The 24,607-nt window shown below is 35.9% G+C and overlaps 1 protein-coding gene across 3 annotated transcripts; it reads left to right on the top strand.

The window, feature by feature from the left end:
* Positions 1-1,520: 1,520 nt before the first annotated feature.
* dmrt1 (doublesex and mab-3 related transcription factor 1) lies at positions 1,521-20,589 on the top strand. Of its 3 annotated transcripts, XR_007143979.1 has the most exons (6): positions 1,521-1,938; positions 2,508-2,685; positions 4,996-5,153; positions 9,920-10,094; positions 18,686-18,789; positions 19,066-19,195. XR_007143979.1 is itself a non-coding variant. In XM_027138528.2 (5 exons), exons 1-5 carry the CDS (start codon positions 1,714-1,716, stop codon positions 19,215-19,217), a joined length of 885 nt encoding a protein of 294 aa, XP_026994329.2. In that variant the 5' UTR covers positions 1,521-1,713; the 3' UTR covers positions 19,218-20,589. The 3 variants fall into 3 exon arrangements, 2 of the variants coding, with proteins under 2 accessions (XP_026994329.2, XP_026994328.2); XM_027138528.2 differs by lacking the exon at positions 18,686-18,789 and having other exon boundaries at positions 9,923-10,094; positions 19,066-20,589; XM_027138527.2 differs by lacking the exon at positions 18,686-18,789 and having other exon boundaries at positions 1,528-1,938; positions 19,066-20,589.
* The last annotated feature ends 4,018 nt before the right edge of the window (positions 20,590-24,607 follow it).

Below are 24,607 nucleotides of genomic sequence, written 5' to 3'. Positions count from 1 at the left end.
GTGTGTGTGTGTGTGTTTCCTTCTGTTGTTCTGTCACTGGAGACACACACACACACACACACACACACACACACAGAGTTTATGAGAATTTATGGGCTGCCTCGTTCTAGTTCTGCCTGGTAAAAAAGTATAAAGGTTTGGAAATTTGTGTTACTTGTGCGTATTTATTTTAGTACTTGAATTTACCTGAATTATATGAATTTAAGCTATTTTGTAATGAATTAATTTTACTTTATTTTATTGATTGGATGAGCCATAATTTGCTAAAAGATTATTTTGTATTTTTGTCTGTCTGATTGTTGTCTTGTGTTAAAAAATTAATCAGACCTTACTCAACAGTTACTCAGTATTTGAGTTGTTTTTTCACCAAGTACCCTACTTTTTTACTCTTATTCAAGTAATTATTTGGATGTCTACTTTTTGCTTTTACTTGAGTCATATTATTCTGAAGTATTTTCACTTGAGTTTTTGGCTACTCTACCCACCTCTGCAGGCCACACACACACACACACACACACACACACACACACACACACACACACACACACACACACACACACACACACACAGAGGGAAAGAGAGAGTAATGCTAGGAGTTCAGGAGTTAAGCCTGGTTCAGGTTAAATCCTCTGTGTGTGAGGAATGAATAAATACAGCAAAAGAAAAACATTAAACTTTCTTTTATTGTCTAGTTTGATAGTCAGCCACAACTGAAATAGATAACAGATCTAAATCTAGGAATGAATAACAATTCATTTAAAAAGCCACAGTGAGTGTTTTCACACAGTGATAAGTCGTTTATTTTCACTCTGATCAAAACGCCAGGGCTTCATGTTTCCATGACGACTGACCAGAAAAGACGCACGTGACGTCATGTTTAAGTGACTCGATAGAAACTATATATAGTTAAAAGAGTTGAAAAAAAAAAAGAGTATCAAATTAACGATAAACTTTAACAACAGAGACACACGTTCGCACAACACAGGTACGCAGTTTATTTGTCGCGCTGCTGTTTTTGTTTCACGCTCTAGCAGTTAATAAACAGAACTGTATGCGTCTTGCGGAAGAACACTGTAACCGGCGCTACTTCTCTCCGTTTATGACTATGGACGAGTCACTCAGGTCCTGGACTAAAATATTAATAAAAATTTTAGGGGTGCTCAGCTCCTTTTCTAAAAAGGGGGCTAGCATCGCCCATGCCCTCAACCCTCCCTGCTCTAGGGGCACTGTATCGTAGCTGCACCTGCACCCTGACCCCAACCTCCTCAGTTGGGGTATGTGAAGAAAAGAATTCCGCTGTGCTGTAATGTATATTTGGTGATAATAAAGGCTTCTATGCACCCATTCTTCTTCTAATACATCTCTTAAAGAAAACATCTAAACAATGGGAAAAATAGTCAATCAGTGAAAGTCGTCTATTCAGAATTGAATTAAAAGACACAACCTGGATCCAAGTGAAGATCACGTGTTAATTATAAAGATGCATCATGTGTTTTCATTAGATGTTTGGTTTTTAACAGTGCACTTGCACATTAGAAGCCTGTGACACATTAGCACAAGCATTTTAATAGTTTTTTTTATATAAATAACTTGTCCACCAATACAAGCTGTGGGAAGGCCGCTAGGTCCTGCTCTCCCACGCGCGCGCTGGAATGTTGAGATGACTCGCGCCAAAACGGACTGGCATCGAAGCAGCAGCACGAGGTTGTAGAGATGAGCGACGACGAGCAAAGCAAGCAGCCGTTTTTAGACGGCGCCTCACCAATGTCCTTGGTTTTGGGGGGCAAAAAACAGCCTCGAATGCCGAAATGCTCCCGCTGCAGGAACCACGGCTTCGTCTCGCCTCTGAAGGGCCACAAGCGCTTCTGTAACTGGCGGGATTGTCAGTGCCAGAAGTGCAAACTGATAGCGGAGCGCCAGCGCGTCATGGCGGCTCAGGTAGCTAAGTTAAGCTAGCTATCCTTCACTCACCTCAAAACGTCCATTAATGCTGTATAATCAACACTTAGACTCTTTTTTGTTTATTTATTTATACATTTATGTATATATATTTTTTAAAAACAAACTAAAACAAAATATTACTACTTGTTTCTTGTTTGTTAGTGTTTGTTAATCGAAATTGCTAGTTTTTAACGGTCACGTTAGCCAAACAATGTATTTATATATTAACGTATCGAATTGTATCCCTTTGTAAACCAAGTCGAAAACACTTTCAGACTTCTGTTAATTCATATGTTAGCTCGTTAAACTAAAGTAACGGATAAGTAACTAAGTACGTTGTTTATTTTAGGATACAGTGCTTTAGCTACAGTGTTACAGGGTTTTTAGCTGTTGTATAGCAGGTGTATTGCGTAGTGGAGCAGAAATAAACACATCACGGATAAAATAAAGTTCAGTTTTTTAGACAGGACGTAAGTGTAACATGTAACTAAACCTTTATTGAGACCAATAATATATATTGAGTTAAAAAAATAAACTAATCACTATATTTTGTGTTTTTTTTTCAGGTGGCCCTCAGGCGTCAGCAGGCTCAGGAGGAGGAGATGGGCATCTGCACTCCAGTCAACCTGTCAGATCCGGACATTGTGGTGAAAAATGAGCCTGGAAGTGATTATGGCTTTGCAATGGGAACGAGATCACCTTCATCCACCAGCAATGGATCTGCTTCTTCTCCCGCTGCTTCTGGTGAGATGAATTACTTGTAATTCAACCAGATGGAGTTGGTAGGAAGTCCAACACAGTGATGATATGCACTTGTTTAAAGCATATTAGGTTAAAAGGTGTGTCTAATTTAAGTGCTGTAGTATGAGATAACAAAACAACTGCATGCTCAAACACATATGTTTATAACACACTGTACACACAAACATCAAACAAATGTTTATAAAACATAGGTATGTGTGTTATACCTTCCCTGTTGAACAAAGCTTTAGTCTCATGGTATCTTAAGTATGTACCCTAGTGAACCGGAGTTAATGTATCCAATGATAGAGACTTAAGCACTTCTGTACGTTGCTTTTTTTTGTTTTTGTTAGTTTTTGGTCTTTCAGTATGCATTTCTAATTGAAATTATATGAAGCACGAAAGAAAAAATAAAGAAAAAAAATAGCAAATGCTGTTAGATAAGAGCTTACGTTTTTTATACAGGTTATATAAATATCAAATCATCAGTCTTGGATTTTTTTTGCTACCAGTATACACCAGTTTTATTATCAAAAGTTGTTATTTTTATTTTTATTTTTTTGTCAAACTGAGAGTCAGGACAGACGGTAGAATGAATCTGAAAGGAGAAAATAAACAATTATGACTGAGCAGCGTAATTAATATCAGGGCACGTCTTGAGATCAGAAAATTTTTATAAATGTGTTTCTCTTGGCCTATTGGTTGTCTATAAGTTGTACTTTTTTGTACATATTTACATTTTGTGAGATATAAATTAAAATTAAAGATGACATGATACCATTTTAAAGAAAACTTATCAGCTGGTGCTTATACTGATAACCAACTTACAGTATATTGCTTTGTTTAAAACACCTGTGCTTTAAAATATATGTAATTTATTTTGAATATTTATATTTTATATAAATGTTTATTATATAATATATAAATAATATTTTATAAATATTATATTTCAATTTATATTTACTCTTATATTTTATATTTATAGTTTTCAGCTGCATGAATAAGATTTTTTTTTTGAAACCTAATTGTTACCGAATCTGATGTTTTCTCTAATGTCTGATGTCTCTTTATTTTTGCTGGAATCAGACAGAAACTGATCCTAGGTATGGGGTGGTGCAGTCTCAAAATGCTGTATGACAACACTAAGATATTTTGCTGAAATATTGGTCATCTTAGAACCATTAATAAAACAGTAGTATACTTATTTTACTTGTTATTTTTTCATATGACAAAATCTGAATAATATAAAGAATTAAGACAAGATCTAAATAATAATAAATAAAGAATTATACCTTAATAATTGTTAACTAAGACCCTTAAATATCTCATAGCACATTTCGGCAAATCTAAATAGGGCACATATGGAAACACCAAATTCACCAAAACTGAATTTAGGAGGAATGTTAAATGAAAAAGACTCCACTCCCTCACATAGCACCATAAGACACCTTTAACCCACTTAACTTGTGACTCTTGAGATAATGTGTGTGTGTGTGTGTGTTTGTGTAAGTGTGTGTTGGGGTGGTTTAAGTAGAAGCGTGACCATGGACAGTCTGTACTGATCTATCCATTCTCCATTTTTGTGACCCATTCATACTCGAACACAATACAGTCAGTGAGGTACTCTCTTTGTTTTCAGAAAACACAGGGAGGGGATAATGGAGGAGCAACAGTGCCTGTAACATTCCGTCACTGAACATGTGCCTATCTCTAATTCTAGTGATTGTGCCTTGGCATGTTGGCCAATCGTTTTGATGGCTCTCTGGCCAGAGATGTAGAGTCAAGAAGGGTGGGAGAGAGACAGGCTGTTCCTGCTTGTCTGATAGTACTGTGCTAGGAGGGAAATATCAGCCCGGTCAAGGCTGCTTAAATTTGATCTGTGCTGCTGTCATGGGACAATAGAGAGCAAAGTGGCACTTGCTGGTCATCTTCTGAAACCAGGGCATAGACGGCACATTCCAAACCTGCACATGAGATAAAATGGGAGGTGAAAAGATAACAAAAAGACAGCAATGACGCATTGACGCATTAACAAGGAATAATGCAGGAATAGTTTAATAGCAGGGTCACTGGTATGTTTCACCAGCAGATGGGGCCATAAGCTATGACAACACTGATCTTCATCGCTTGTAAAACTGAGAAGACAAAGATGGCATGGAATTTATCATAAAAATTTGAAATACATATATTTTTCAAAATCTTTTGAATTGACTCTGATTCCCTGAGCTTTTAGGTTGTGTAATTATTCATGACCAATAAATTCAGTTTACAGTGGTTTGAATGGCTCTGTAAGTGTAAGATGTGTTGTTTCAGGGAGTCGCTCTTCATTGTCGCAGAGCCCCACTGCAGCCAGCAGGGGACACTCTGAGGGCTCTGCTGACATGGTGGTGGATGCCTCCTACTACAACTTTTATCAGCCTACCCGATACCCAGCGTACTACAGCAATCTCTACAATTATCAACAGTACCAGGTACCAACACACATATGCAGTCACATTATACATTAGAAATGTCATACATATTCGGTACACTCTCAGAAATATAATAATAAACTATACCTTTGCTTGTAGGATAGTGTATCTTTCTTACTCATAATATACTCACAGTATCTTTCATCTGGAAATTTTTTTATAGTGTAACTTTATAAGGGTATTTTTGTTACATTAAAAGACTGTAATTAAAAAGAAACATAAAAGAAAAATACAAATTAGTAACTAGATTGTATATTACATGCAGCATTTAATCTGTTTGAATTAAGCCCTTCTGATACCCCCTGCAAAATAATGTGTTAAAACAGCAGCAACATGATGTTCCTACATTGTAAGTTTTATATAGTAATCATTGCTGCAGAAGCCATAACCATTCTACATAGTATTAATAGATTAGAAGTATTATAGTCATGTAAAATGAATTAAGATTTGGGGAGTTATTGGTGGGAATATGTTTACCATTAAACACAGTGGCTGCACATTTTATGCAGAGTGAGTGAATAGAATTGGTTAGTTAATAGAACAGTAGTGTTGACATGACTTTGTGTCTGGTTTTTCCAATCCCACTTAAAAATCCACTCCAAACAGGAAGGATTGCTCCATATTAACTCAACAGCCATGAAGTAGACCACCATGGTACACTCATTTTCCCACTCACCTAAGCTGTGTCTTATGTGGTCCAGCAGAATGTGGTAATGAGCTGATTAAGTGGGTTAGAGCGCTTGTTTATACGGGTTCCTGTCAGTGAACCCAGCTGCCTGTTCTAACTTGGCTCGGTGGCACAGTGAGCATTTACGCATAGTGCCTGTCCTCCCGTTCCGAGCCAGTGGCTGAGTACAGCAAGGAAGGTGTGTAGTCTTCATGCCACGCTGTCTCTTTTACAAATTGTTTACTTTACCATGCTTCCCCCAGTCGGAACTGCAACTAATGCTGCCACTGGGAGTTCTCTAACCCTTATCCAAGCCATGCAATTCCACTGAATTTTGCCACCTTAAGCTACTCAGTTTGGCAAAAGATTTTAATGCATATCTTTAAATGCTTGAGGTGGAGTTGATATTGCTTTTGTTCTCTGGTCTGTTAGACTGGAGCTGCAAAAGCTTCAAACAGGAGAAAAATATCTTACTTGCTTTAAAGATCAGATATGTCCTATACACGTAATTTTACTGACAGGGTTAGGCAGGGTTACACTCCTTAAGTTTGCACATTTTACACATGTAATGTTAATATTTTGTGTGTTTCTCAACACCATAAAAATTCCTTGTATGTATGAGCATATTTGGCACATTTGGCAAATGAGGCACATTCTGATTAAGTGTTAGATTTATAACTATATATAACATATACAAAATGCCAGCAACTTATAATAAGGGATTGTAGTGAAACTGGTTCTTATTTTTAATAGGCTCTGTGATATAGAGCAAAGACGAGTGTTTTCACAAGGATGAGTCTGGTGGAGTAATAATGGTATTATTAATAATGATAATATATGTTTTATATGAATAGGCTGTAAAGGTATGACATATGATCCTCCGATGTAGGTAGTGAGATGGACGTAGATTTGAATAAGATCGTGATCCATGTATATAATGTTTGAAGACAGTTTTTTTCCATCACTGTTTAACTGCTGTACAACAAATAAAGAGCAGGTTCTTGGTTCTAAGAATTCTGTTTATTTTTATTCACTGACAGTTACAGTGATCTAAAAGCTAAAGGTGTCTAACTTCTAATTAAGGCACAATTTCCATTGCGTTACATAATGTTAAAGGTTTCCATTTACTCATATTGAATCGGACAATTTGAAATTGAGGGCATCCTCAAAGTCATGGCCCTTCAGCTTTGATATCCCATCAACTTGAGACACTTTTATTAACCTTAATCAATCAGCCAAGATATCTCTGACATATGAGGCACTGTTCACACGGTGACATGATTGTAGTATGGAGATCATCCTGTATATTTACTCTGATTTATGTTATAAAGTATCACCATTGTATCCTGGATGATTTATCCATGTGTGAAATAAATTAAACCAGTATTTCTTCTGGGACTTAAAAATGACTGGTATGTCCATGTGGGCTGTTGATGGAGCCATATTTCATTATGTATGTGCAATAGGGTGCCTGACAGCAACATCCTGCACCATGGTCACTGCTTTCGTCACACTTCTTTGTGCCATTTGAATTGCAAAGGTTAATGATATTGCTATAGTGTTTCAGCACGCTTGAATACTTTAATGTTGATTTCATTATGCATAATGGCACTACCTGCTAGATTGCAAGGATTTATTTTCTCAGCATGTTGCATTGTAAACAAAGATGGACCAGATCTGAGCTGATGTTGCTTTGGTAGAACCGATGTTTCTTAGGTGTTAAAGCTGAAGATACAGTAGTAGCCTTAATTTTGCAAGACCTTATGTTATGTGGTGTTTTTAGCATTCAGCTTTACCAGTCAGCTGTAGACATTTAATTTTTGCTATTGTGGGCATGACAAAAGCTTTGGGTATGTTGCATTCAGCCTGCGCATTCATATTTAAGTTTTATGAAATCCTCCTACTAAATCTTATTAAATCCATTTTTAATAATATGCATTTCCTTAAGAATCTAATCCGTTACCATGGTCTACAATCCTTAGGTGATAGGTTGATAGAAATCGGTTTAGCGTTGCTGTAGGGGAAAAGTTAGTGAATGAAGAAAATTCTCCCCAGCTTGTCTTTATCTAAGCACGTCCATCTCCTGCCCTCTACCATCTCAAGCAAACAGGGCTGCGCTGCACTGCAGGTGGAGAATGAAAATATGAGGGTGGCGTAGAGGATCCAGATAGCTGATGGTGCCAGATAAGAGCCCTCTGAGGGAGGTAAGGGAGATGAGCCAGCCCCTATTAATGGGTGCTGCACTGAAGCTTTCACACTAAATGTAGCACTGCACCCACACGTTAATACACAATTGTAACTTTCTTCCTGTTGAAAGGGAAAGTCGGACTTTAACATATATACACAAATAAATTCCTACATGAATATGATGTAGAGAGATATGAATTTTCATTATATATTTGAAAGATTTGTCTTGTGCTTAAACTGAACATATTACCTTTGTACATGAGTGTGAGAGGTGTCAAATACAATACTAATACTAATGAATGAGGGCAGTTTAAGACCATGAGGCCGAATTAGTCTGGCAAAAAATTGAATTGGATTAACATGAGCATTGAAATCGAACTGTGCCTTAAACAGTCATCTTCAATTCTTGTTGTGACAGATTTCAAATGCTTAGCCATGTGTATTTCTGTTTTGCAGTGCATGTTTCAGTGGAGCATGTCCAGAAATATACAGTTCATTTTTTTGTTGTATTTGTCATAGGCAATAGGAGAAGCCCAGTGTAGATTAAATAACAGTTTATAAAGCTGTCTGGGATTGATGGGGTGAACAATAAATGGTGACATATTACTGGCTGACAGAAATCAAATTCCATAAAGCTAGAATTGAAAATCCCTTTAAGCTGCTTTGTTGCTGACTAGACAGCTCATTTTAAAGTTCTCACAAGACGGTAGAAAATTGACCTGAGATGTGTTGCTGTTTATTTTGAGGGAATAACTTATCAGGTCTGAGAAGCCAGGTGAGACTCGTAAGGGCTGTAGACTATATCTTGCGTTTTTTATTTCATGATGAGACATGTACAACTTTGTTTTAAATAGCAGGCTTGTTTTCAGAATTTCTAATTTGTGTTGCATTGTTTTGTATGTACTATGATCAAGATGGCTTTTTTTTTTTAAAAATAAAGGTGATTTGAGTTGATCGCCCTTGTATAAACATATACATATGAGCTCCAGAATTATTGGCAATCTTGCTTAAATAATGTTTGTGTGTTAATTAGCTGGATGTATCAGAGTATTATAATCAATATTTGTAAAGTAAATCTGACGTTTGAAGTAAATCTGAATTCTAAGAAAATTTTAACAGAACATAGATAAACATGAATCATATATTTAATTAAACTCTATGCATCACAATAATTGGCACCTAATCATGTTGGCATTTTATGTTTCCTTCTGCCATCACAACAGTACTGAGTCTTATTGTACAATTGAATTGAGTCGAAGACATTTGAGAATACAGAGCAAGGTTCTATAAGATCACATCGTAGTATAGAATTCAGATCCTCTAGGGTCTTACTGTAGGTCCTTTCTTGTGATATGTCCTCTTAAACACAGTAGACTTTGATGGCCAACAGCTAAGATCACTGAAACATTTATACATGGAATTCATTGTATGCTTAGGATCACTGTCATGTTGAAAGATCTACACATGACCCAGTTGTAATATCTTGGCAGAGGCACATTTTCATTTAAAATATCTGGGTAATTGGTAACTGGTACTTGACCAAGTATATAAGGGTCTGTTGAGAGAAAGAAAACAGTGCCATAGAACCTCTGCTATAATTGAAAGCCAGGATTAGGTTATTTTTTATATATATACACATTCTTTTTTATGCAGAACCCACCACTAGATGTTGTTGCCAAAAAAGTCTTATTTGACCATAGTACCCAGTTTCAGTGAGCATATTTCATTTGCATTTTTATTGAGAAATACTAGGGCTGCTGTACATTGACATGGATTTATTCTAAAATAAATTTTAGGTGGAATAATTATGGAGATAACTGTATTCATATTTCATATTTCCAGTTCTATTAATCTTACAACGTGGTGGGTGTTTGTATGTCTGTGTCTGTACGTGAATCATTTCACTTTGAAGCAGATGCCCAGTGGAGATAGCCGCCTGTCCAGCCACAACATGTCCCAGCAATACCGTATGCACTCCTACTATTCTGCAGCTTCCTATCTTAGTCAGGGCCTGGGCACTGCTACCTGCATGCCACCCATTTTCACCATGGAGGACAATAACATCTGCCCTGAGGCCAAAACTGCAGGTCAGTGTCTTCATCATTCTTCTACCCCTTCCTCCTTTCTCTCTCACATACACACATGCCAATACCACTCACAGGCCCATAAAGTTTTATCCAGAGTTTATCAACAGCGTGCACAAAGTACATCTGAGGGAGGCTCACTCTGCAAGTCAAGAGCGCCATAAAATTCACACAAATATATAAATTCAAAAGTAAAACTTTTATTATAGCTATTTGTTCTTAGGCCTTGGAATTTAAAGTGACATGAGCTGCATTTACAAGTGCAGAAGTCACACTTTTTTAATACTTTAGTTTCTTGTTGCACCTATCATAAATGCACACAAATGTCTGGTTGATGAACTGCCCAGAGCAGCTCAATTTATGAACAAATGCTTGAGAAGTGATGTTGATCAACATCTTGCAATCTTTTGTATTTTATTAGACCCAATGTTCCCTCATCTCTTGAAAGCCTTTACCTGTTTGTGTTCTTGATGAATTTTACATGCTGCTTACCCATGAGGGTGCCTGTCCCCCTGCACTCTCACTCCAGGGTGTCCTACGCTCCATTACAGCACAAAAGCACTCCAGTCTGGGTGGTCTCAAAACATTGATATTAACTACCCAGTTGCTGGAGTGATGGCTGTTTCCTGTGACTAGCATTAAACAAATAATATGAGGCTTGTTTGCACCAGTAGTAAAAAATCCAGTGCTCAACAAAGTGATCTATAAAGATTAAATCCCTTTGAATTACAAATTCAGGCTATTATAGTTTAGTGTTTAGATGAAAATTATTTATTGCAAATTTTTTATTTACTTATGAAAATCATCATACATTTTACACATCCAGTATGCACATAGGAAATGGCATGGTATCTGGTCATTGTTTGCCACAGAAGCCAGCTAGATAACCTTCCTAATGTTAGTAATGCATAATCTGGCTGTCATGGTATAATTTGACAGGTGTAGCTATTGTTAAAAACCCACAGAGAATATGACAGTATACTTCAAGGCTTATACGGAAACCTGTGACAAATTACTAATTTACAAAAATTAACTTCACAGCTAGCATAGAATATCTGGTTGACACTACCACATTTCTAGTTTGCGTAATCATGTAGTATTTAGAAAAAAATACAGGTAAAGAGATGTCCTATGCCCTATTAATTGTTTTGTCTTGGGCTTTAAAACACTTAACATCGTTGGATTGACTAGATTTTAGAATTGTCCAGAGGTACTTTGAATAACCTTTTAGGAGATTATACTGACTCAGACGATGAGTATTACAGGAGTATTATTAAAATAATAAGCCGTTTTGTGCTTGTCTTCTCCCATGCTACTCTGTTTAGATGGTCTTATTTGGAATGACATGGCCATGACCTTGCATGCATGGCCAGGCTGGCATGGCCAGAAAAAGGCTGTTATCTGCAAACGGTTGCTGCCTGTTCTAGTGTGGTGCACATAGATTTCACATTCTTTCTATCATCATTATTAGTACAGGGTACAGGCAGTACAACTAGGCTTGATTAGCTATTTAGATTAGATTCCTGAGCACAGTTCACAAGTTATTGCACAAGCCGACAAGAGATTATGTTCTGTTCACTATGTCTATCTATCTATCGATCTAACAATCTGTCAGTCTGTCTATTCTATATTTTTTAGATGGAAGACATTTGAGTTGGAGATCAAAAGATGGATTTGAGACAATAGATCAGATTATAAGATTTTATTCCCTGATATATATGTAAAACAACAAGGAAATTTCACCTTTTGTTTGAATCCACCCATCTGTTGTCAGATGATCAATAATATTGGAACATATGACAGGTATATCTTGTTGCCCAGATGTGCCCTGTTAAATTGATCGTTTAAACAATTAACATTTCGAAGGTTAGAGAAGAGAGATCATTGCACAAGCATTGTTTAAAAGATTTAAATGGTGTAAATAAGTAACAGTTCCTCTCCAGATTTAATTTTGATACTGCAGAAAACGTCTGATCTTTGGTCCTTAAGATGTAATGCTCTTGTAAACATATGTCTTTCTATGAGAAGGCTTGTGAGTGCCCCATACACCTGCTGTGCCTCCTGTGCTCCCACCCTGCACAATGTGTATTTATTTCCCCCTTGCTCTGTGGAGTGGTGAGGGTGGAGTGGGGGGAAGTAATCAGTTGGCCAAATATGAGGCCAAATAACCTTCAAGAATGCCATGCTGTCCTTTCTGAGCAGCCCTCTCTGCCGGTGTCTCGGGAAAATTGCCTCTGGGGTTAGTGAGCGGGAACAGTTAAGATTTACAAACAATGATGAAGCTTGTCATGCGTCTTTCTCCATCCGTCACGAGTGGCGGCCCTGCCGGGGCGTCCAAGTGTTCTTCATAAAAGCCAGCTCGCTGTGAAATACGCCCCTGTGCGCACTTTACTGCCGCGGGCTCGTCAGCAGCGCTTTGCTGTAAATCTCCACGCCACTAGTGACACCACACTCCATCACCCGCCTGGGGTTGGCTTACATCCACCCCACATCTCTCTCCCAACCCATCCTCCTGCCCCGTCATGCTCTGAGATGATGTGCTCCCTGTGAGTTATATTGGAATTTTAGTGTTGTATGAGACAGGTTTTAACCATTTACTTTCTTTCTTGTTTTTGTTGTTGTTGAATATTGCTAAAAGTTTCATGTAGGAAGGGAGTTAGTATACCATGTAGTAAGCAAATTTAGAAAGTAAATCTTTAAGTTTTAGCAGTCATTTATTTGGGTTTTAGTACTTTTGTCAAGTTTACAAATTCAATACATTTTAATCTCAAGTTTTATTTTTTAGTATTAGAACGTGTAAAGCTTTTCAAGGCTATGGATATTTATTGATCTTACTGTTCTTTGTGCTGTGTCTCTAAGCCACAAGGGTAATGGATGCATCTCATTATTATTCACATTTGAACTTGTTAAAGTAAGACTCCTTTCTGTGCAAGGAATTTGATATTTGTATTCATATCAATTGCTTGAAGAAATGCTGAATAAAAGCCATTTTGTTTAGTCATTTCAAATTCTAAAATAAGCTTATAATGACAAATTTACAAAAATTTGAAAATTGTTATTCTCTCAGATCATCCCTCACAGTTGATGTGGCTAAAGAACCAGCTGTTCTTCACAGATCATATAGAACTAAAATGTAAGTGAGTTGACCTCAGTGTTAAAAGATGTATTCACAATATTTTCCATCGCTAAGTAGTTGCCTTCGCTGTTTTCCCATTTTCCCGTTTGACATTACAAGTTTAATTCAAGATCGGTATTTTTGATTACTCATCTTATCAAAAAAACCTTTATTTTAAAAATGTATAGTGGAACAACACATTATGAAACTGCTTAATATAATGAATTACTTAAAGTTTCAGTGTAGTCTCAACTCAGATTACATGGGAACCAACAAAAACACAGGTTGTGACAAAATAAGTACTTGTAGATCAAGTACAAACAAACTACATTTCTGGAAAAAGACAGTTTCACAATAATCAAAGGCCCTATTCACTCTTTCAGATTATTTCAACAATGAAAACTTTCTCTAAATGCTGTGAAGTGTGAAATAATTCAACAGGAAAAGGTGTAACGTCTCATGTAACATAGAAGCCATACCGCTTTTGTCAACATGACTAATCTATTCTCTTGACATCACACCTAGCAGAGCAGTTAACTATAATTCGAACTCAGAAGGAGAATTTTTTTCTGTAAATTGACAGTCTGTTATGTATATTTGGCAAGATTTAGGATGTATGGAAATTTGTTTTGCGTTTGCATAAATCAGTCCTGCAAGCAATATTAATTACGGAACATAATATTTTATTGTTTAATTAGCTGTGTTTTTTAGTCTGATTATTCCTGCTAAGATAATGGGCATCTTACTGGCAGCTCTGTGGCATTTTTCATGTTTACATTAGCACAGAGGTTAGTGCACTGTTGGATATATTTGTTAAATTATTTACATCCCTTATTTTCCTAAGTTAGTTAGATAATTTTGGTGTCTAGATGAGTGGATATTATCAATGGAAGTGCTTGTATTGCTGAGTTATGATATCTTATATGCTGTCATCCATATTCTGTTATTTGGTTTTCAAGCTGGAAAATTATTGAAGCACATGATTCTATTTGCCAACATATTACACTTCTGAATCAAACATGATATACACAATGTGGTCAGTAGTTTGTTGTCACCTGACCATCACACCCATATATGATTTTTGAACACCACATTTCAGATTTATTCCCTTTTCTTTTGGTTATATTAAAGTACACTCATCTGGTAAGGCTTAACAATAGATGTGGCTGTGGGATTTTGTTATTCAGTTAGGACAGCTTAAGTGAGGTCAGGCACTGACGTCAGGTGAGGAGACCTGGGGTGAAGTTTGTGTTCTAGTTCATCCAATTTAGAAGCTGCAAAATATGGTATGCATGTTTTTCCTTTTGATTAATAATGATTTCTGTTGACTTGTATGAGGAGTTAATTTACTATAGTTAAATGTAGCATTTTATGGATACAAAATAAACACATCAAACCCCAAATGACACTCTTTTGTTAGAGTGGGCCTGGAGGTGAAATCCATGACTGGAGTCTAACTACAGTTTGCTGTCTAAAAGCTTTAGGCACACAGTGACTCCTCCATTTCATGCTGTCTTGCCCTCTCTCTTGCTGATGCTAAATGCTTTGTCTTTTCTCTCTCTATGGATTGGTTAAATACCAGTGTAATTGTCTGCTCTGGTCTGAAGCACTGTTGTAATGTGTTGTAGAACATCACCATTAAGACTTGCCTGAGGCATTGGAGAGATTAAATGTGTAAGGAGCATTGCTTTATGTTCCTCACCAGCCATTGCCACTGTCCAGTGCTCAGAATGGTTGAGCCACTGGGACACAGACATATTGAAAAGAGTAGATACTAAAGTAGAGACTGGCCAATATAACTAGATATCAATGGAAATGGAGAAAATTTGAGATTACTCCCTTGATAAACCAAGCTAGAATGGCTGTTTCATGCAAATGTTTAAAAAACGCATCCAAGTAGGTTTAATATATTCTTAATGTTTGTAGTTAAGCCTATGATCTCATAGCACACAAAGTGAGTAAGGGATAAGAGCTGAGGAAGTTATAAGCTTCGAAAAAGGTAGCTTTGTGTTTAATTTTAAACCATTGCAATGTTAGTGTGGCTATGAAAAGCTTCTTTTGTATGGTTCTGATCAATTCTCTGTCTGACTTTCTGACATTAAGAGCCCAATCTGAATGTAATGACACACTTATTTCACCCTTGGGAGTGTAGTCTGTGCTCCACCCCATGACGCTATTTTTTTCACATCTCTAATTCCACATTCACAATTTTAACAGAATGACAAGAAATCCCTCAAAGCATTGATTGCATGTCTCAGGTCATTATAGTATATCTATAATGTTTCGACAGATCAGAGCATGTGTCCAGAGATGGACAGGTCATTTTGTGGAAGCTGGCTGAGTGCCAGTGATTTAGCATGGCGGTGGGCCTGTCAATTCTCTCAATGACACTCTCCGGCTGGGGACAGATTGGTTAACAATGCGGGACTGGAGGTGCTTATGTGTTTAATTAGCCTCTGACCCTCACTTGATGCCTTCTGTCAGACACTACTGGCCACTCATGCTATTCTCTAATAGTCCAATAATGATCATTGAATGTGTTGGTTCCAATAGGTAGTCATGAAAATATAGTGATGCATTTCAACTGCTTGGTCCTCTTTAAGAATTGTATTTTGACTTCAGTTATCAGAGACATTTTATGATGATTTGTTTTAGAATTTACATAGAGTGCAAATGTATTAATCACTTATTGGTTTTGTTTTCAGGGTACTATTTCTGATTTGTTTGGTCCATAAGCAGTAAAAGCTTAGTCTGTGAGAATGTCTCTGTTGCAGCTATTGACTGGTTTGAGGAGTCAGAGTTTGTTTAAGGTTTAAGTCTCCACTGCATTTTCTGCTTCATAAAGTCCTGCCAAAGCTCTAATGATGGAGAGTGATGCGCATGTCTCTCAATAAGACAGACCTCCATCTCTTTTTTGCCCTCATATCTTCCTTGCCGCCCTAGAGGACAGCTTTGCAAAGTGCATAACTAAGATTTAATTATTGTATAAAACACTAGGTTATGTTAGTGTAGCTATATTATGTTTTAAAATTACTAATACATGCATTTATATAAATTATTATTATTATTATTTATTTAGTGTTTATTTCATTGCTTCTTTATTTACAGCTCAGTATTATACAGGCCTTATATGTAAGTACATGGCAGAGTATGTATATCTGTGTTTATCTAAGTGGAGGGATTAGGCACCCTCATGGCCCTGTGCAGGTAGTCTATGAGCTCTGGCAGAAAAGCCTTATCCACAATAGATCTGGCCTAAATTACCATCTTCTCTCACATCTGGGCTTTTGTTCACTTTTTGTTCCGACTGCCAGAAATGATTGAGCTCCTTTCACCTTCTCCCCTCCCCTTTTCCTGGGCTTCAAAAAAAAAAAGACTTCCTTTTGTTAAAACACACAAAGACTGGTTAATAGTTTGGAAATATAAGATATTCAGTTAAACAGAGGTGAATAGGGCAAAAGTTCACGGAAGAGAATACGTTCTTTCTGAACAGAAAGAAGGGTAAATCTTCTCTTGTTTCAGTACTGTTCTACGCATGACAGACGTGTACAAGTATTTAAACAAACTTGAGTTCCTGCCAAATCTCAGCTTCAACATTTTTTGTAACCCTGTATACCATACCAATGCCTCTGTATGAACTGCATGATATCAGATTTAGAACAGGAATTATTTGCTTTTCTTAAGGTTACAGTATTTCACTCTTAACTCAGACATCCATATATATATATATATATATATATATATATATATATATATATATATATATATATATATATATATATATATATATATATGTGTGTATATATATTACATTTTTTTTGAACATTGTTTAACTGCTTCACCATTTAAGAACATTACAAGTATTGTAAAACATTTGATAGGCTTCACATTCATCTGGATTAAGTGGCAATTAGGTGATGATTATACAGAACAAAGCTGTGACACTGGTCATGTCTGCATGCCATGCAAGCCCTAGTCTGTTATTTACCTTTTATACAAATGACCTACCAGTCACCCTCAAGTGCTTTTGCCTTTAATTACACCATAGTTTTTCCCCCCTGATGAACTCCTTTAGAATTAACACAGCCACTAATTCCAAATCCCTTATCTATATCACACCATGTTATTGCTGTTCACAGAGCATCTCTGCAGTTTAGCTACACAAACATTAGTATTAACGATTGGTTGGTTTGGAATGGGTGACAAACTGCAGACAGCATGCCAAGTCCTGAAGCCTGAAACCAATCAGAAGGTTAATGAGGAGAAAAATTGCTCCTTTTTTCACCAGTGCTCCTTAATTACCTCCATGCCAGAGCAGAGCACTGGGTAGAAGGAGGAGAATAAAGGCAAGAGTGGCATTGAGATGAACTTTATATCGTCTCTTGTGAGTTACGAACGTCAGCTGAATTAGATTTATGTAATCCCTCTTGCATTGTAACTTCCATAGACCGCACAGACACTATAGTATCAGTTTTATATGTGCAGTTAGTTAAATACTGAACTGAACTGGCTCAGTGCACAAGTCATGATCCATGTGTTTATAGTAATGTAGATTATTCTAATAGAGAGTGCTCAGTGTTTCAAATTAAAATTAGCATCACAGATAATTTGTCAATACTGTGAGTGCAATAAAACCGAATACATAACCAACTGGAAAAAATAACATTTAACAGTTATATTCTTATTAATTTTCTTACCAGTAAAATTTCCATTATTTTCCTGCTAGTGTTTTGTTGAGAGAGTGTTAAAGAAAGCTAAATTCAGTTGATATATTGCTTATCCAGCACTGCTTGTTCTACATCTGTCTGTACTGTGCATGCCCAGCACTCAATATGACATCAAGTTCAATGGTTCTGCCCAAGGGGCTTGAACTCACCTCAGCCTGTGTGATTTATGTTTGCGAGCACTTTGTCTACTTTGTTGTAATGTTGAGTGCTGTCACTATTATAATTGCAAAAAGCTGACAGATTGCATGTACACTGACTTTCAAAACTGAGGCTGTAAAAATGCTTTCACTCACCAATTTCTCACATTAGTATGTAATCTACAAGGCATTTGGGCCGTTTTGCAGATTTTACAGTAAGGAAAAATAAACATGCAAACACTTTTGTTTTTGTTTTTAAACACTTATTATATTAAATTTCTATCTAACAATTATCAACACTTAATGTGTGTGTGTGTGTGTTTTTGTGTGTGTGTGTGTGTGTGTGTGTGTGTGTGTGTATAATACTTTCAGTACATATGTTCATTTCAAAATTCCACACATGCACACACAGTGTAGTTTTTCTAATATTAGTAATTTGTCTCAGAGTTTTGTTGACTCATTCTTCTTGGCAAATCATCTTATTTTCTTCAAAATATAAGGGTCCTACAAATTTAGACCAGCAGTCTCTTACATCAAAGCTCTTATCACTCCCTGCACTGCACCACACTCCCTCAGATCCTCTAGCACTGCTTGACTGGTCCCAACCTTTTTCAGGGTACAAGGTAGGTCTGCATCAAGACTCATCTCTGTTCTAGCACCTAGGTGGTGGTATGAAATTCCCATAAATGTGAGAACAGCCAAGTCACTGGCTGACAAAGGTTAGTTAAAGAGTTACCTTTTCCTGAAATACATAAACTAGCACTTGTTTTATCATTATTTTTTAAATTGTTTGTGTGCTTTTCTTGATGTATTACCTATCAACAGAGTTTTAGATTGTAGATCAGTGATTCAGTGTCAATATATTCACTTATAAAGACAAAGCACTTTTTTGACATCACTCTGTATAAGGGCATCTGCCAAATGCCATACATGTATATGGAAATACTAGTAGTTTTGCTGCATTGTTCACATGTTTGAGCTTCTGTGCTTTGCAGCTTTCTCTGCTGATGGCGTTCCTGACACCAGCTTGGCCTGCATACCCATCATCAGCCCTATGGTGAGTGCTGAGAACAAGGCAGAATGTGAGCCCAACTCTGACTCTGGAGCATTTACTGTGGACTCCATCATAGAGGGAGCTGCCAAGTAAAAGTCTCAGAGAATATACCAGCTGCACTTGACTTATCTCATGGCACTAGGGTATTAAGGCCATGTTTTTTTCCCTCACAAGATCAGCATTATATGCTAAATAAGTTGTGACCAACAAGTTTAGATTTTCATTATAATTTGTTTCAGTTCGATTTTGCCCAATAGCTGCAGTTTTTAATGACTGAATTTTGTGAAGTTTGTTGAAATATTTTAAAATTTGGTTTTAGGGCAAATTACTTAATACTTTATATTTCTTCATAATCATTTAGATGCCTTCTGCTTTTTTGAAATCACAAGACAGTTAAAGAGTTTTAGTAAACAGAAGACCTTTTAAATGTGTGTCTGATCACCCCCTAGAAAAAGTTCCTTCAATGTTTGCATGTGAATGCAATCTGCGGCACATGTCAGCTTTATAACTGTTATTATTGCTTTAATAAATACAAATGTTTCCACCACATTTTTTTTACCATTAATGTAAAGCAAATGAGTTTCTCCCAATGCTATGATATTCAGTCTCAGATCATTTTTAGCACCTTTCATCCAGACAACAGGGGATGCAGTTATGGGTTAGTATGCAGGAAGGAATACTAATGAATTATGCTTCAATCTCACTACAAACAGTGCGTTGTTTATTTATGGCCACCAGCAAAAGGGCATCATTTAAATTTGGATGATTTGCATCACTATCTACCTCCTTGAATTGTGAGAGGTGCTTTAACACACTTTAGTTTATAAGCTATATATGAGTGCTTCTGCCCTTTCTTTGCACACCCCAGAGTTGTACTGTTTGCCCTTGAAAATATCCCTGAATAATGTGTGATAACTTGCCTTAATTAAGGAATATACTCTACACAGCCTCAGATCAAGGCAGTAATTTTTATACATTTTGACATAATAATAATAATAATAATAATAATAATAATAATAATAATAAGTACACATATCTGTTGCAAATAGATCTCTGCCATTAACTTAGACACAGTTTAAAGAAAATATATATTATCCAGCAAAATATTTTGTACTATATAATTTTTATACTCCAGAAAATGAAATATCTTCCAGTTAAATAAGGCAAGTTGAATTACACATGCAAGTCATTATTTGTATATTTTCTTACTAATAAAGCAAGAAGACTGAATCACTCATTTATTATGAAGAGTGGAGGTGTTACCATTTTAGACAATATGTTCATGTTAAGATTTACTTCCTTAATTATTGCAACATTGAGTTGTGAGCTGTACCACAAACTGGTTCTATTTCTTTAGTCTCTGCACTGTGTTACTGTGACTGACTGTTATGGAGATTAATTTCAAATGCCATGTTACAAAAGCGGCAGTTATTGTTATGTCTTAATAAAACAGCAAGAAAGCTCATTTAAAGTGCTGTGGTGTTTATGCAGCTGTGCACCCTGGGAAAATAGAAACTGTTATTGATGACTGATTTTTACACCGCTTGTGAATACAGTGCACCACATAAAGCCAAAAAAGAAAATTACTTGTATTTTCTTTGCCCAAGACGCTGAAAGCATTTATTCTATTTTGCCCCATCTGCTATAATCAATAACCTGACCAGCTAGGTTTTTTTTATCCTTTTTTTATTAAACACACTTAACTCTTAATTTCATCCCCCAGTGGTTTTAGTGAGAAGAATGTGTAGTTACCTATATGGCTCTGACATTATAAATCACTGCCGCGGACCGGATTGGGCAGCAGTATCGATTGATCCTGATATATCACAGAAATTTACTGTCACTTCTGTTTTCAATTAAAGATACAATCAGTCAGATAATGACTTAATTGGATTTTACAGAAGATTGACTTTTATTGCTGTGTGCTTTATGAGTTTAGTTAAGGAAGGTCCCTTTATCACGGGAGCTTGTCAGAGGCGCCCGTGTCCTTCTGTTGCTACGAGCCCAGACCGTGGGCTGAATAGTGTCGCCCAGTTTGTTTTCCTTGAGCTGCTATTGCTCCATCAATCACAGTCACCAAGTGCAAGACAAAGCTATGATAAAGCTGTACTCATCCTTGAGATGCTTTCATACACACTCTTTTGGGTAGGTTGTGCTCCTCAGGTGCATTTTCACAGTCAGGAGTTCTGGATTTAAAGGAAGTGGAGCTCATAAATGTGGATGATGACAGAGCGGTCTCAAACAAGGATCAGTGTAATGCAGCATAATCCTTTTATTTGTGCTCTCAGGTGTGGTAGATGTGTACATGCTTTGAAAAAAGAAACTGCAGTATTCCTTGTGAGATTCTATAAGGATATTTTCTTTTAAAAATCTGAGTAACTAAAATCAAATGCAACATGGATGTTTTCTTTAAAGTATTTGGTTGTTTGAAAATGTGCACTTGCCAGTGGTTTTGGCTTTTTGAGTAACATTTTATATCAGAATACTGATCATTTATTAGACTGCCACATTAACAGTAATTAGTAATTAAGAGTGATCCAGTTGAATAACTGACCTGGTGAGATTTCTTTAGCCATGGCCACACCAATGAAAAAAAATGCAGAATGATATTTTTGTATTTCAGAAAAAATACTGAAAATTATGCAGAGGTTGTTTCTTTGTTTTTGTTGCCATAATAGAAAATAACCTGTATGCATTCACAATCACTTGAGCTGATTAAAAACTTCCTTGTTTTGGCTAATAGATGTCTTTTAGAAAATGTATAACCCTTAAGAGGTCCATGTATGACACTATAACATAGTGTTTCCTCATCTAAAGGGTTTTAACTAAAGACCTTTTTGAAAGCTAAGAACCCTTAAAAACCTTAAGGAATCCTTTATTTGTAAGAGCATATATTCTATTTAGAATAGTATTAGTGTAGTAGTGTGGCAACCAGACAAGCACTCGAACTGATGCATTTAACTTTTTTACATTTAACTCTATTTTAACATTTAACTTTAATTGCATGGTAAAGGGGATATTTGTGGTTTGAATCTTGCATGATTATCATAAATTAATTCTCCTTTAAATGTGTGGAATCGTTCCCAAATTGCAGTATGAGAGTGCCACTGCTTTTCTTCGTAGTCTATTAAAATGGTTCATTCGGTCGAGACCAGAGGGAATGTGAGAGTGATGAGTATTCCATTGTCACTGTTTATATTGAAATAGAGTGGGTGTGACTGGGAGGAGATGCTGCTGTCAGAACTGTAGTGATTTGGATGCCCTTAGTGCCTTGGAAATTAGCAAGACGTTTCACTGGACAGATGTCCTGCCATCATTCACAAGCCGCCTTTTGGCTGCCTGTCAGCTGGATAAACTGATCCACTCACCAGAATAGAGATGACAAGGCCACTGGGTATGATCTGCACATAATTTTCACTAAAATGCATAAACAGCTCTGAAAATTTGGAAGTACTGTAAGAGATTTGTTCTGAGTAGTTTTGTTGCTTCATGGTAAACTTTACATGGCCCTAATTAGTCATATAAAACAACACCATTGTAAAGATTTAGTGACAGCTTTTTTTTCTCTTTTTTTTTCTTTGCTGGTTTCAGTATCTTAGGACATTGAAGTATAGCCAGTATTTGTACAAGGAAAATTAGGAAGTAAAGTAAGTGAGAAAGAATATACATAAATGTATATATACTTCAAATGTTACTGAGATGCCCTGCAGGAGCTTTACAGAAGTTCATGGAGTTGTTTGGTCATCTCTGTCTCTCTCTCTCTTTTTCTCTCTCATGCCGTTTCATCTCCACCCAGAGAGACTGGGTTGGATGACTGGACAGGACAATTCATTACAGATGGCACTGCCTTGTTCCTACTTGAATATGTTACACAGCTTTAAAAAGAGAAATCATCTTTCTCATTAAAACTAAAAGTGGTTTAAATTGTGTAACTGACAAAGTTTTCCTAAATGCCTCAAGCTGGACTCATAGCATACTTGCAGTTGTTAATAATTTCCGTAAAATGTGTATATATATATATATATATATATATATATATATATATATATATATATATATATATATATATATATATATATATATATATATATATGAGAGTTATAATCAAGTTATACTGATGAAAAACGGAATAATAATAATTATTATAATTATAATAATGATTATAATATTGCTATAATAATAATATTTTTTTATTATTATTGATATTTTATTGTTATTGTTATTGTTGAAATAATTCTACATAAAATAAATAACATGAATTGTTTAATATATTTATATAATTATTAATATATCATTATTTATTTGTTTTTAAATATACACATTTAAATATCATAATATAAAATACACAAAAACCAATATACAGTTGAATTTCACGTGTATAGTCAAAAGTAGATGAAGCGTTTTAATTCGTAATTAAATCATTGTTTTATGATTAGTACATTTTATGTTTGTTTTCGTATACAAGTTTAACCTCAGCTCTATATTTGCCCTTGGCATTTTTAATATAGGTTCCAGGGGAAAATACGAGAGTAATGAACTTGGACGCACTACAATACCCAGTACAAACAGAAAAAATTTGCACCGATCTGCTTAATTAAGTATAATAATAATATTAATAAGAAGTTACTTTGTTTCTATTCTAATTAATTAAACATAAGGGATCTTCAATTCTCCTTTAAAGCCTAATTAATGGCTCCATAAATTAAATAACGCATTAATTGTCATTTAAACGTTTGTTAATAAGCCTAGCAAATGTATTCACATTTCACTTGGATTTGGAAATATATAATAGCATAATATATAATATAATAATTATATTATGTGTAGTACGTTTTGTAGAAATATGTATCAAATGTTCTGCTCAGAATTCAACAGCTATCTCAACCAAATTAGTCTATTGCTGGCGTTACTATTTCAGTGTGTGTTTTTTAAAGATGTTTTTTTTATTTATTTTATTTATTTTTAATATTTTCACCAAAATATCACATATTTAGAATGTCTAAATTATACTCTGTATCACTGTATTCAATAGAACTTAATGTGTAAAAATGCGCCTATTCGTTTTTAAGTTCTTAAAATATAATATTTATTATAGGATTTTATTGTCGGGTGCACTCAGTATTATCATGCATGTTTTTTGTATATCATGAGTAATGTATCTGTGCATTTCTCCTGTCATATTGTCCGTCGTTGTTCTCGTACGCATCATTTTGTGGACAACAAACACAATGCGTTTTATGCGCAATGGGTCTATACATAAAACGTAAATAATTTGATCACACATCACTGCCCGATGTGCTCGGCCTGATCCTCCCCTTCACATTCACACGGCGTATTATCGTCACCTTGAATTTTCCTCCGCTGTTTTCCAATTAAAAGCTTAATAGCCCTGGAAACGGAGTTCATGTGGGGAAGTTTGAGAGCGGCCCCTATTCTCAAAGTTGTTCTGCTTCGATCCCATTATGTGCTTGACTAAACCCTTT

The sequence above is a fragment of the Tachysurus fulvidraco genome, chromosome 9 (assembly GCF_022655615.1).
Source record: "Tachysurus fulvidraco isolate hzauxx_2018 chromosome 9, HZAU_PFXX_2.0, whole genome shotgun sequence".
NCBI lineage: Eukaryota > Metazoa > Chordata > Actinopteri > Siluriformes > Bagridae > Tachysurus > Tachysurus fulvidraco.
The sequence above is the reverse complement of the archived record's forward strand: the minus strand, read 5'-3'. Positions and strand labels throughout refer to the sequence as shown.

Coding starts and splice junctions, on each gene's coding strand:
- dmrt1 (XM_027138527.2), top strand. CDS start 1,714: ATGAGCGACGACGAGCAAAGCAAGCAGCCGTTTTTAGACGGCGCCTCA. Junction 1,939..2,507: donor AGCGCGTCATGGCGGCTCAG/GTAGCTAAGTTA, acceptor TTTTTTTTTCAG/GTGGCCCTCAGGCGTCAGCA. Junction 2,686..4,995: donor TTCTTCTCCCGCTGCTTCTG/GTGAGATGAATT, acceptor GTGTTGTTTCAG/GGAGTCGCTCTTCATTGTCG.